General features: G+C 40.8%; 1 protein-coding gene across 9 annotated transcripts in view; it reads left to right on the top strand.

Moving 5' to 3' along the window:
• Window positions 1–14,401, top strand: part of PTPRM (protein tyrosine phosphatase receptor type M) — a 766,944-nt gene that overhangs the window by 458,408 nt on the left and 294,135 nt on the right. For all 9 annotated transcript variants that reach the window (XM_032777081.2, XM_032777080.2, XM_032777089.2 and 6 more), the window contains exon 11: window positions 5,933–6,035. In XM_032777081.2, the coding sequence (XP_032632972.1) occupies window positions 5,933–6,035 (103 nt within the window). The remainder of the gene's footprint in view (window positions 1–5,932; window positions 6,036–14,401) is intronic.

Below are 14,401 nucleotides of genomic sequence, written 5' to 3'. Positions count from 1 at the left end.
CAGAAGCACAGGAATTTATATTTGGGGAAGGGCAATAAATGCAAGTTGGGCATTTTTGTTATTACTGTACCTCGTAATTGTAGGGATAAATTCACTGGATGATTATCAGCTAAAAAGCCTTGAACATAATAAGCACTGGAATGTAAAGCACTAGGGATCCAATTCTACCACCCCACCTCTCATTGTCTGCAAGAAATCAACAGGACTGCCTGCATTGTAAGATATTACTCAATGTGAATGAGGGTGGCAGAATCAGGCCCTATGAGAATAGAGAGAAAGAACAGTATTGGAAGAGGAGGGGAATCTAAAGAGGTAGGAACAGCAGTGAAAGGTTAGGATAGCTCCGAGGTCGGCAATCTTTCAGCAGTGGGGTGCCGAGGCTTCATTTATTCACTCTAATTTAAGGTTTCACATGCCAGTAATACATTTTAACGTTTTTAGAAGGTCTCTTTCTATAAGTCTATAATATAGAACTAAACTATTCTTGTATGGAAAGTAACTAAGGTTTTTAAAATGTTTAAGAAGCTTCATTTAAAATTAAATTAAAATGCAGAGCCTCCCAGACCGGTGACCAGGACCTGGGTAGTGTCAGTGCCACTGAAAATCAGCTTGCATGCCACCTTTGGCACCCGTGCCATAGGTTGCCTACCCCTGGGATAGCTATTCTCTTTTAAATGGTGGTGAATCACCATGTAACTCCCATTAACATGAATGGGAATTACGCACATGCATTGAGGGTAAGATATGCCTCATGAAGCTGCACCAGCTGGTTCCATGAGCACATCAGATCTCCCCACACCACCAGCAATCGGCAGGATTACCCCCCTTCCTCCTCTCCAATCTAGGCAGGGTTAGGCCTACCCCTGTTTTTTGGTGGGATACCAACAGAGAATGCCTCTCCCGGGATTTTCAGAGGAACCCAAGGGGCTTAGACACCCAGTCCCTGCTGAATTTTAAATAGGCGTTAAGCATCTATTTCCTTTAGGCTTCTTTAAAAATTCCAGCCTGAAGTGGTGTGGAGGTGAGGATGATTCAGTAGGTGACACTCTTCCCTCTGAGTCAGTCCTACACCAGTGTTCCAGTGTGAGGTTGGAGGACACTTTGTGCTGTGAGTACCCTTCTCTAGTGAGATGTAAAACCAAAGTGCTGAGATCTCCTAGGACTTTTTACAATTGGTCTGGCCAGTTTCCAATGTGTGTAATTACATTTTAATCTCTTTAATCTATACTGCATTTTCAGTAGAATAAGATATACTTAACCTCCAATCCTAATAGTGTTGTTATGCACCATTAAACAGTTGCCATGTTTCATCACAGAATTGGCTGTTTGTCAGTGATGGAAAAAGTGATTCCTGTGTAAATTTGTGGTGTTTTAGGCAGAGCTGGTAGCACCACCTACTAAAGTTGCCTGACACTTCCCATTATAAAACCCTGTTTTCAATTGCTTATAAGTTTGTCAAACTTCAACTGAGCAGGCTAAAATTTTCCATGCTGTCTGACTCAGGCTGGTTCTTTTATTTTTTATTTCAGCAAACATGGTTCAGCAATTTCCAGGAATAAAGTTAGGAAATAATACATTGTTTTGCTCAAGTTAAAGTTACAAAATTCTGGCAACCACTGTGCTTAGTAAATTGAAATTTGGCAGGATGGGTGGCCTTTGTGACAAAGATGTGCCTTTTACTGTGAAAATCCCTCCACATTTGGCCCAAGTTATAAGCCTTTGAAAAATCACAGTTTATACATGCGCCATAGAGACCTGCTAGAATTTAGCAATTAAGGTCTCTAAAGATTCTGTCCTCACTGAGCATACTTGACTCTGTCATAGTTCCTTGTGCTAACCAAACTGTGCGTTCTCAAGGAGTAGCTGAGCATGCTCCAGCCCAGGCTATGGGGGGCACAGAAAGACTTTCTGTGTTAATGTCTGCACCCAGCTGCTCCAGGTTAGGATGGAGCCAAGCACCAGAACTGAGAACAGGAAGCCTGTCTTTCCTGTGCTCTCAGTGACCACACTGCTGACATCCAGACAGCATGGAAGAGGAAACCATCTAATTTGAATGCAGAGGGGACAAAAACTGGAATGGGAGGGGAAGGAGTAGATTGGGATTAGGAGTCTGGTGAGACTGGGGCTGGGGTGGGGTAAGAGAAACTAGGACTGGGAGTTGGGGAAATTGAGAGGCAGGGACTGGGACCAGTGAGAGAACTGGTAGTAGGGGATGGGGACCAAGAGGGGAACAATGAAATTAGATGAGCTGGAGGGAGGAGGGAGTTTGGGACTGGTTGAGCAAGGAGACTGGTACTAGGACCAGTGTGTGTGGGGGGGAGCGGGGGAGAGACTGATGGTGAGGGGAGGACAGACACCAGGAATTGGGACGTGGCAGGAGAACTGGGACAAGAAGCCTTGAGGACCAGAAGAGAAGGGAAAGACTGGATGAGAAGCCCAGGGAAGGAGTTTGGGAGCCTTTGAGTAGGCAGGGAGAAACAGATCTGACAAAGAGCCAACAAAGGGAAACTGGGACTGACTGGGAACAAGGAGTTAGGGTGAGTGGGGTGCAGGACTGGCCCTGACTGTGCAAAGAGACAGGCACTGGGTGTGGAGAAGACGACCAACTGGAACTTGGGGAAATTGGAATGCAGATGACGAGCCAGGAGGGGGAGTCTAGGGCTGACTGGGCAAGGAGACGGAGATGAGAAGCCTGAGGTGTGGAGGCTGGGGCTGGGGAGGCAAAGCGAATGAGACTAGGATACAGATCTAGGAGTGTGGAAATAATAAGACTTGGACACAGATAGGTTGGAGGGGAAGGGGAAGAAGAAGTGAAGCTTAGGGGAAATGCGCTGAAGAGTCTAGGTGCACTCCCTTCCAGAGTCTGGAATGGAGCTGATGGTTCCTTAGTCTCCCCATTTTTCTGCTGTCAACAACTATCTGTGAAAACCACTGGCAAAGTGTCCCATCCTCCTCCAGTGCTAATCCACATAGAGGATGGCAACCTCCTACTGCTATCAGTTACTTCATTAGGTCAAGTACGAGAGATCTGTGTGGACCATCAGAGGGTTCCAGCTCTGCTGAAAGGCCACATGGGAGTCAGTATGATGCCACATGACAGAACTTCTGTTTTTTTCAGTTTGCTTTTTTAAAACCTGGGAAATTACATGCATGACAAAACTATGCTAAAAGAACGTTAGTAAGGTTGCAAAGTCAAGCTTTCAAAAATTAGTAAATGCCAGAATTAAGGGTGCCTTTGCATCCTTAATTCAGCTCCCTTGTGTGTAAGCATTATGATATAGTCTTTAATTACATGATGAAGTACTATTTTTTGCACAAGACCCCTGCCTCATTCAGTGCACGATTGGACCTGTTCTAGGGATGAATCAGATGGTATAGTAATGGAGACTGTTACCTGTAAGACTCCTGCCTTATTTTTTGCAGAAGTTGGAAGGAGTGTAGTGAATGAGGTAAGGGATTGCATGCAGGAAGAGAATGGATGATCTCATGGTTAAGGCAGTTAAAGGTTGCCCTGGAGAACTGAATTCTATGTCTGCCTCTGCCACAGAGTTCCTGTTTGATGCTAGGCAAGTCACTTAAACCAAACTTTTCAGAGATGGTCACTAACTGTGTGTTCCTCATTTTCTGGGCTCCTGACTTGAGACCCCGGGACATTATTTGTGGAAGTGCTGAGCGCTCATAACTGCAGTTGAAATGAATGGGAACTCTGCTTGAATATATAAAGTGCTATATGATACTAGGTACTCTGAAAATCTGGTCCTAGGTGTCTCACACTGGGCACTCAAATTTAGAGGATACTTTTGTTCTTAATCTTCCTGGTCTTAGTGCTCCATCTGTAAAATGGAGATAATACCATCCTCTCACCTCACAAGCAGCAGCATAGCTAGGGGGGGAGCAGGGTAGCGGCGCCTTTTAAATTTTTACTCACCCAGTGGCGCTCCGGGTCTTCAGCGGCACTTCGGCGACAGGTCCTTCACTCGCTCCGGGTGTGTTCAGTGGCACTGAAGGCCCCACTGCCGAAATGCCGCCGAAGACCCGCGGAGTGAGTGAAAGATCCACCACTAAAGTGCTGTCGAAGACCTGGAGCGCCGTCCCATCAGTAAAAGCGCCGCTGGGTGAGTAAAAGCACCGCAGTGGGTGGCGCCTTTTTTGTGATCGCTCCCCCTGTTCATTCCACCTGGCTACGCCACTGCTTACAGGACAGTTGTGAAGATAAATTGATTAATGTTTGTGAAATACTCGGATACTATGGTGATGAACACCATGAAAAACCCATGGGGAAACTAATAAATTTGTCTTCATAGCAGGTTTTGTGATGCTGTGGCCAAAAGAGCTAATGTGATCTTTGGATATATAAACAGGAATCTTGAGTTGCAGAAGAGAGATTATATTACCTCTGTATTTGGCAACCACTACTGGAATACTGTATCCACAATTCAAGAAGGATATTGATAAATGGAAGAGGGTTCAGAGAAGAGCCATGAGAATGATTAAAGGATTGGAAGATGTGTCTTAGGTCTGGTCTACACTTGGGAGGGCGGGGGGGGGGATCAATCTAAGTTATGCAGCTTCAGCTATGTGAATAACGTAGCTGAAGTCGACGTACTTAGATCTACTCACCATGGTGTCTTCACTGCGGTAAGTCGATGGCTGACACTCCCCCGTCAACTCCACCTGCGCCTCTCACCCTGGTGGAGTACCAGAGTCGATCGCTGCCCGTTGATCCTGCCAGTAATATAGACGAGCCCTTAAAGTGATAGACTAGAGGAGCCCATTATGTTTAGTTTAGCAAAGTGGCAGTTAAGGGGTGACTTGATCACAGTCTGTAACTACCTGCCTGGGGAACAGAAATTTGATAATACAGGGCTCTTCAATCTAGCACAAAGCTATAGCAAGATCCCAATGACTGGAAGCTGGAGCTACACAAATTCATACCTGAAACAAGGTGCAAATTTTTAATTGGGTAATTATCCAGTGGAACAATTTACCGATGTTATGGTGGATTCTCCATCACTGGAAACATTTTACATTAAGATTAGAATTTTTTTAAAGATATGCTGTAGTTCAGTCAAGAATTAATTCAGAGAAGTCCTGTGTCCTGTGTTATGGAGAAAGTCAGACTAGAAATCACAATGGCCCCTTCTGGCCTTTTAACCTCCGAATCAGTGAATAGTGTGCAGTAGATAAGGCCTAGGGCCAAACGTTGAACAGTGAGGATAAAAGAAAATATTGAATAGCGATTGAACACTGTCCAGCCTATGTACAGAGTGATGCGAAGTCCTTAATGACAATTAAAAAAGTAACAACCACCACTTAACTAAGGCCTTATCTACCCTGGGATTTCAGGCACCAGTGTAGACAATTTGCACCAGCACAACTTACTCTGGTTTTAAGCTGGATAAACTGCACTAATGCTAATCCTGTTGCACTGTTGTAAATAATGTAAAGGGATGGCCTCACTAGCTACATGAATAGCTGAAATGTCCATGGTGACAAGATCTGAGGTTAGCTCTGATGTCCATCCACTATAGGTGCAGCAAGAAAGTTGGGTCTATATTTTCAAAAGTAATTGGTCATTTTGCATGCTTCAATTTTTGGGTGTTCAAATTGCCAACTGAAAAAAAAGACTGAGTTCTCAGCACTCTCTGAGTGTCAGGCCCTTTGAAGGTGTATAAAGTTGGGTATCCAAACTGACTAGCTGCTTTTTGAAAATGGCCATGAAGTGTTTTTTGTTTTGTTTTTATTGTAGTTCTGTGTTTTGTTTTTGTTTTTCTGAAGTCATTTACTTAATTATATGTTATTTAATTTGTGATGTTGTGCTAGCTCTGTATTTTAAAGAGATCTTTATATGTGTCAAATCGATTTTTAAAATAAACTGTTAAAACAAACCTAGAAATAATTAGTCTATTTTGCCTCTTGTTTTTTCCCCTAGCACCATCTATGCCACCATATGAGCTGGAAACACCTTTGAATCAAACTGACAGTACTGTGACAATCCTGCTGAAACCTGCACAGAGCAGAGGAGCTCCTGTCAGGTATAAAGGGGGAAATCTTTACAAAATTAAAATTAAATTGATTAATTTCTTGAATGTGTTTTCTGGGGATTTTCTACACCGAAATCAGAGTCTAAATCCATGTCTGTATTAGTGCTAGTTAAAATAAATAACTGAAGAAAATGAAAGTGCTTTGATGTTGAATGTTCGGGTATTGTTTAAAGGATTTGATCCAGATGCAAGTGGCTTGTTCTTTGAAGATAAGGAACAAAGCCACAGTGCTGTTGTGTGGGTGGCTTCTTTACTTCTTTAAGGTAATTGCTTACTACAGTGTTATGAATTCAAGGACATAGCGCACTTTTTATCCTGACTTGCTATGTTTTTATATCTGCTCTTTCTGTTTACCTCAGGATTTACTTACAACTATTTAAGACTTTTACTAAGTTAACTAATACAAAAAATGGATTATAAAATTAATAATGTTTAACAGTTAGACCCGTTTGGCAGGAAGAGGAAAGAACACTGAAAAATCAACAGCTCAACCTGTTTAGATTTTTCTATTACCCATTTACATGGGTATAACGTCCCATTTGTAATGGTTTGTATTCCACAAGTAGGTACACGATTCTGTCTAAATCATACAATGTTTAGATTAAAAGAATTTCATTCTTTACAGAAAGAAACAGAAGAATGACCCGCTGCTTTGAATATAAACCATTGAGGATCTCAGCATTCTGAATATTTGTAATTAAAGACTACAGAAATACAGTTTTTTTGCAAGATTAGGCTCTTTACTTCTGAATTATCAGATAGATTCTAAAACAGTGAATCCTATTGTTACTGAAAGAAAGCATTTACATCCATAATTAAGAACTGTCAAGGCACTTTGTTGATGTAATTTTTGATAATTTTTGTCAGTTTCAGAAGTATGGTTCTGATATATCCAGACATGAGTAAATTGAACTATTCGACTGCACATTATTATTTAATATAGTATTACAGCAAGGTATCCTACCTTTAATTAGATTATTTTCTGTTTTCTGTAATAGAACTTATCTATTTTTGAATGGTTGAATCCAAAAGAAGGAAGGCGCAATCTTATTTACTGTTTAGAACTTTTTGAATGAGACATTTTCTTTTGGGAACTATGGAAGAGCACTGCAGGGGAAGCCTTAATCAGCTCCTGCCACTCCAGCCCCAATCAGGGGAAATGTGTTGGGGCTGGGCCATTGGCTAGGACCGGCCTGGAAACTGGCCACACCTGCCAGCCTTGTTCAGAGGGGCTAAAAGCTTGGGAGGAAGTGAGTTCAAGAAGGGGGACGGAGACCAAGAGGAGAGAGTAGGCTCCAAAGGCACCAGGAGTCTGCTACTCCTTTGCCACTGAGGCCTGTGCTAGAACAAATCTATAATTAATCTGTAAATAGTTGGAGTCTGGTGGTGGGAACCGGACACAGGAATAAAGAGCACAAGTGTCGCACCAGCTTAAAGTGGTCCTGACTCATTGGAGAGCAGGACTAAAAGGCTGAACCCAGCGGGGCACAGTGAGCAGCCCCATTACAATAACATACCAAACAGTTGAGAAAAAATTGAAAGCAATAAAATCAGATTTTATCTGAACTGACCTGTTTTGCAGATTATACACCTCTACCCCAATATAACGTGGTCCTCGGGAGCCAAAAAATCTCACTGCCTTATAGGTGAGACTGCGTTATATCGAGTTCGGTCTGGTACGGCGTACTGGCAAGAGCTGGTACAGGTACTGGTGAGAACTGGGCTTAGGTGGTGATTTAAAGGACCCAGGGCACCACACACATTTGGATATAACGTGGTAATACAGTGGGGCTTGGGTGGCGCTTTAAAGGGCCCAGGGCTCCCCGCTGCTTTACCGCGTTATATCCAAATTCGTGCTTTATCGTGTTACATTCTATCTGAGTAGAGGTGTACTAGAACTGGAATCACATAAATTTTTCCTCTTTCTAGCTTTCCTGTTTCAAACCATTTTATTAAATAACTTTGGTTCATCTCATCTTATTTCTCAATGCTGTAGTACAGTCCTGAATATAAATATTGAGATTAAAATGGCACAAAGTAGTTATGTTACTACATAAACACAAGCTTGTTAGACCATAACTAAAGAATGAGTTCAATTGCTTTTATCTAGCCTACTCAATTAAATACAGTTTACTCCTGGAAGTATTGATAGGTTGGAAATCTTACCCATAATACAAAGGCAGTAGTTGGGAGATTTTAAAATGCCACATAAGGGCATAAGTGGTTAGAGAAATAGAAAGAGGAATTTAGAATAACATCAAACTACAGAGCCGCAGAATCAGATGAACACACGATAGCAAATTTAAAAAGCTCTTTTGCAACAGCACCTAAAATAAAATAGGCGCAGATGCCAAACTAGTAGTGTAAATAATGAGCGAAAGAGGGAATAAAAATTAAAGTGGGGATTTCTTTAATATTATTTAAAGTTTTATTGTGTATTACACACTCAGATATATTGTCATTGCATTGTTTACAGAACATGTTCTGGGAATGGATTTTTTTTTTTTAATCTATATTCACTGGGTGTTGAAAATTCAGCTATACTTCATGTATGCACTTCACTAAGATGGTTGTCTATTGATTCTGTTATAACCATCCTGCTTCGTTAATGCAGATTCTTGGAAGTGCACTAAACTTTTCAGTGTAAATTGTTGTTGTCATTTTATTGATCAACACATCAGCTGCCTCACATAAATTATTTAATTCCTGAAGTAGGTAGGGAAAGTACAGATTCTGGTATTCAAGTCACTGATTTTAATACTTGAGGTAACTAAGAGCGTTGGTTTCTTTTCCATGATTAAATATTTTTCTTTAGTGAAATATAAAAAACTTATTTTTTTACCTTGTTTAGAATCCCCTCACCCATGATCGCAATATACAAAAGAAATGCTTATTGTTTGGCAGTTAAAGGACATTTCAAAAAGTAGACTTTGTAGACATGTTCAAGAGCCTCTATTTGCCACTGTAAAGTTCATGTTAATCAGACCGAGCTGTAAGTCAGTTTTAAAAGAATCACACAATTTAACATTGTTAAAGTATATTTTAACAGTTATAATACAGTAAAATATTATACAGATTGGTTGTTTTGTCTTCTGTTTTGTATTTGTGTGTTTTATGACTGTTACTTTGTTTATTTCCAGGTAATTATTTTTTAGTCATATTTCTGTAAAGAAATAATACATTCAATAATAATTAATATATTCACTTATTTATCTGTTGGTTTAACTATATTGGTGTTTAGAATATTTGTGATTTACAAGACTTTTTGTCCTTTGAGTTTCTAAAGGCTTCTGGTTGAGTGGAAATTATCTGAATATGTTTATTATATACAGGTCTCTTTTTGCAAATTTTATATACATACACACGCAATGTGTATGTGTTGTTATGTTACGTGAAACCAAGTACATTATAAAAAGATATATAATATTTTAAAACCATACCCACAACTTTAGTTACCATTGAAAAATCCCAAAGGTGTGTCAAAACATAAATTGTCGAAAGCAGCAGCATAATTCACCACATATAAATTGTCCACCCCCCTATTACATGTCTTCTAGTGTAGGACCATTGTAGCACCTTTTATTGAGGGGAAAGTGACATAAAATCTTAGGGCCAGATTCTGCCTGGCTCTTACGAGTGGTTTACGGTATGGGGGAACCCCTTTTTGCACCCTGAGCCAGTCCACTCAGAATTACAGCTTGTTCAGAGCACAGTGGCTGCTCCATATTTACTACCTGGAAGTACAACGTTCCTTAGAGATGATAAAAAGGAGAATTTCCTACATACGTACTGGCAAGCACAATAGGCTGGCCAAAGGTATAGAACAGGAGTAGGCAACCTATGGCACGGATGCCAAAACCGGCATGCGAGCTGATTTTCAGTGGCACTCACACTGCCTGGCTACTGGTCTGGGGGGCTCTGCATTTTAATTTAATTTTAAATGAAGCTTCTTAAACATTTTAAAAACCTTATTTACTTATTAGTTTAGTTATATATTATAGACTTACAGAAAGAGATAGTCTAAAAACGTTAAAATGTATTACTGGCATGCAAAAGCTTAAATTAGAGTGAATAAATGAAAACTCGGCACACCACTTCTGAAAGGTTGCCGACCCCTGGTATAGAAGTAAATAGCAACACACACAGCAGTTGTGCCGCAGCCACTCTGTACCCAGAAGGTATTCTGGCTCCTCATGGCAAAGAGCATCTTAGTTCTCCCTTTGGGGTGATAGAGCTCTGTCCTAGCCCTTGTGTAGGGCTGTGCCTAAAGGGCACTGTGGACCCCCTAAAGCGGGGGAGAGAGCAATACCTAAGTCATCTTTACATGAAGTGAGGTCTGAGAGCAGGATGCAGTTTCATGCATGATTTGTGTAAGCAGATACCACAAGTGTGAGCACAAACTCAGGGTCCAAGCACATAAGCATTTAGCCATTTGAATACTGAATTACGTAGTCAGAGGCCATGTTGGCACATAATGTTGCCCAGTTTATATGCAAAAGTGTGGTAATAGCACATACATCCAAATGAATGTAGATTTAACTCTGATCTTTGGCCCTTTACAAGCTTACCTGTGTTACCTTTACTGATTTATTTATTTGTAATGTCCCACCATTCCCACTGCTGACAGTGCATGAGTGTTAGTGCATGGTGATAGATCTCTTTAAAATGCTAGTGTAGACATAGCTGAAGAGGAAAAGACATAGACCCAGAGAGGGAGAGAGATAGACACCTAAGGCCAAGAATTGGTAGTCTCTACAAGGTGTTCCTATTAATTTGGGAAGCACATTTCTGCCTTTTACAAAGCACATTGAAAAACATTTTAGATATCAATTGACAGATAATGGTTATGGTTTTATGTTCAAATACTACTACTAAATTATTAAAATTCTGAAATACAGTATTTTAAAAATGCTGTATGCTGAACATACATTAAGACTCTGCAGTCTAACTGGCATCACGTGAGTTTGATTTTCTTGTAGAAATGTCTGTTCTCTGTTTGCCTATCACACCCTTCCCTGCTGTTTATATTTTATTTAGAATGCATAATTTAGAAGTTTGTAAAGGTGTGTAGTTGAATGCTGGTCTGTTGGCTCAGCCCCTGCTACTTGCCATCGTCTGCAACCTGTATTTCCAAATCATAGTTTTACAACCTGTGAGTCAGCCAACAAGCTTACTTGAGCAAGTTTGAGATAGAGAAATGATGGAGCTTTATTGATGCTCATCACTGTCACTTCTTTATGGCAAACAAGTTTTCTTATTTACAGCTGAAAGGTCAATCTCAGTTTAATTGAGGGAGCAGTGCAATAATTGCTTAGGCTGTAAAAATGTTGTAATCCTTTTTTGTTATACTATAGAACTTACTTTGAATTTTTGGTCCAAGTTGCTTAGGTGCTTTTACAGAAGCTCATGTGTTATGCTGCCTTGTTTTGAAATTTGCACGATCTTTTTACTGCAGCTAGTCCCAGGATCCCTTGGCAAATAAGACTTTGATTCCTTAACTCCTACAGGCAGTGCCAAGTATCACTGACAACCTCACAGATAATGGTACCTGCAGGGCTGGCTCCAGGCACCAGCATTCCAAGCAGGTGCTTGGGGTGGCAATCTGCAAGGGGTGGCAGTGTGTATGTTTTTGCCCCCAAGCAGTGCGCCGAATTGCCAATGGGGGCGCGGGGGCAGTCTATGTGCCGTTAGGGCGGCACGTGCATATCCGTGGTGGTGGCAATTTGGCGGCAGCTTCTATGTTCAGCTGTCCATGACGGCGCAGCTTCTGTCTTCCAGCTGAAGACACAATCTGCCACCGAATTGCCATCGCCGCAGAAACACATGTGTCACCCTAACAGCACATGCACTGCCCCCGCCGTCAGCAGTGGCAATTCAGTGCGCTGCTTGAGGCAGCAAAAACAGTAGAGCTGGTCCTGGGTACCCGTCATTTATTAACATGATTGTTAAAACTTAATCTATAACAATTAGAATAAGATGGATCTTAAGCAACTCCAGTGTTAGAACAGGATGGGTAAAGTATATCTTAAATCTAATCAGATAACTTTTCTTTTTCATATAGACCTATGAAAAGTCAGAGGGGAGAGCAAACCCAGGGTTGGGGGATGGGGACTGCTCCCCTTCCCCTATAGTAAAAGATGCTCATTTGGTTTGTTGTCTCTTGAGTGTTAAAGCAAGTAAAAAGTGATAAAAACATGCTTTGTCCATTATAGTGAGCAGATCAGTCTCTGAATATATACACACAGCGGTGCCAGCTTTACAGTCACTCTTCAGAATAGGACCACGCTTTAAGCACTGAGTCATTACAGCCCACATTTTAAAAAGTGCACACACACTTCTGTGCCTGCATGACTTCCATGCACATAATGATCAGTGCATGCACACAAGTCCACTGTTTAAAAAACATAATAGAAAGATGCTGTTGTGCTGTGTTCCTGCATTTGTCAAAGTAAAACAGGGCTTTCTTTTGTTTTTTACTGTGTTATCTGTAAGGATAAGGCTGTATAATTCAGGTATTCCCTAAGTAGCTGATGAACAGGATTGCATAGGAATGTATCGTTCAACATTGTTTCTTATTTCTTTGTTTTTTCCCCTTTTTGGAAGAGGTTTATCACCCTGTTTGTAACATCAAACTTGTTATTCTTGTTTTGTTTATTAATATTGCCATGGCCCCATTCAGAATTAATGCCACGTTGAGCTTAGAACTGTCGGACATACAGATGGATATGATCCTTGTCTTGAGCAGCTTTCAGTCTGTTAGTGTTACTGTATGATATACATGTGCTCTTTTCCCAGTTGAGCAGTGGGATTTTGCACAGTGTGGTTTATGTCCCACGGAAGCCATCTTTTCCATAAAAACAATGGTAGCCAAGAAAATTAACTTACTCTTTACCATGCAATTATTGTTACCGTATTCCACAATGATGGGAAGAAATAACCCGAGTCACTGTTTAATTTTGTTACCCACAACTATTTTTCTTTTCGACAAATTTTCTAGAGAGGTTAACTTCACCATGGTTTGAATCTCATTAGTTTTTCTCCTCTTGAGGGTCACATTCCAAGGTGAGGTGAGGTCCCAAGTGAAAGGAATAGAATAGTTTCTAGTGAGCATTCATCTACTTCACAGAATCATTAGTTGGCTCAGTCTAGTCAGTTATATTTGGAAGTCATAACAGGTTAGGCACTGAAAAGCTTGAGGTGTTGCCCATCAAGTCAAATATGCATTGACAGTATTGTGTAGAGATGTTCTTTCATCTTGTTTGGCTCTTGCAGACTCAGTTAGTTTTCATGAACATTCACTGAGCATTTTAAAATGAAGAAAGACAAAAATGTGATTGCAGTGATTGTGACTTAAAGCAAATGCATTGTACTGCATTGTGTACTCTGAGATTATATAACAAAATGTCTAGTAATTCGTACATTTCAAATGTTAAGATAATTTTAAAATACATTTCATAGTAAAAGTAGATCAAGTGACTGAGTAAAACCGTGGCAAAAGATTCACATGGCCATTTTCACCATCAGGCCCAAAATCTTGTGTGATTTTTTTAGTTTCAGGTTCTATTACAAAAGTCCAGCTCTAATAATAACTGAGTATTAGGCTGAATTTCCTGTAGGTATTTGTCCTTCTACAATAGCACATTTTTATACTGCCGTAGAGCCTGGACTTTGTCTTCTACATATAATTGTTAAATGTTTGTTTTGTTTTTCATTAGTGATAGAGTGCCGTGTTTGTGAGTAGAGTGCTCACAGAGTTAGCTGGCCTTTTAACCTTGGGATCAACCAGGCGCAGCACAAATCTTCCCTGATCATGGGCCTCAGATTGTCAGTTCCAGTCCTGAATCTCTTGACTAGAAAATGTCACCCATGCATAACTGTGCGAGTTTCTGTGATATGTTCAAAAGGATATTAAAATATGGCCACCAAACACCGATTTGCTTATGACTCTGACATCTTCTTTCCCTCAGGAAAGCCCCATTTCTAAATGAGAATAAGGTTGATGGGCAGTGCCCAGCATCAATATGTAAAGCTTGGTTCAGGCTTTTTGGTGTGCATATAGACCCTGATGATGGCATTTAGCCATGGACCCGCACTCAGGGCAATGCAGATTCACATCACTGCATCGCTCCAGGGAAGTTACAAAGGGATTGTGCCTCCTGTGTGTTTCGGGGGAGGGTGCACACTTCTTCATCCTTTTGGAGGCTGGTATGAATAAACCAAGCTATCTCCATGGATCCATACATTCCCAGTCCAGAAGAGGCCATTGTGATCAGCTAGTCTGATCTTCGGTATAATACAGGCCATAGAACTTCCCCAAAATAATTTCTTGAACATACATTTAAAAAATTATCTAATCT

This window comes from Chelonoidis abingdonii, chromosome 2, assembly GCF_003597395.2.
Source record: "Chelonoidis abingdonii isolate Lonesome George chromosome 2, CheloAbing_2.0, whole genome shotgun sequence".
Taxonomy (NCBI): domain Eukaryota; kingdom Metazoa; phylum Chordata; order Testudines; family Testudinidae; genus Chelonoidis; species Chelonoidis abingdonii.
The sequence above is the reverse complement of the archived record's forward strand: the minus strand, read 5'-3'. Positions and strand labels throughout refer to the sequence as shown.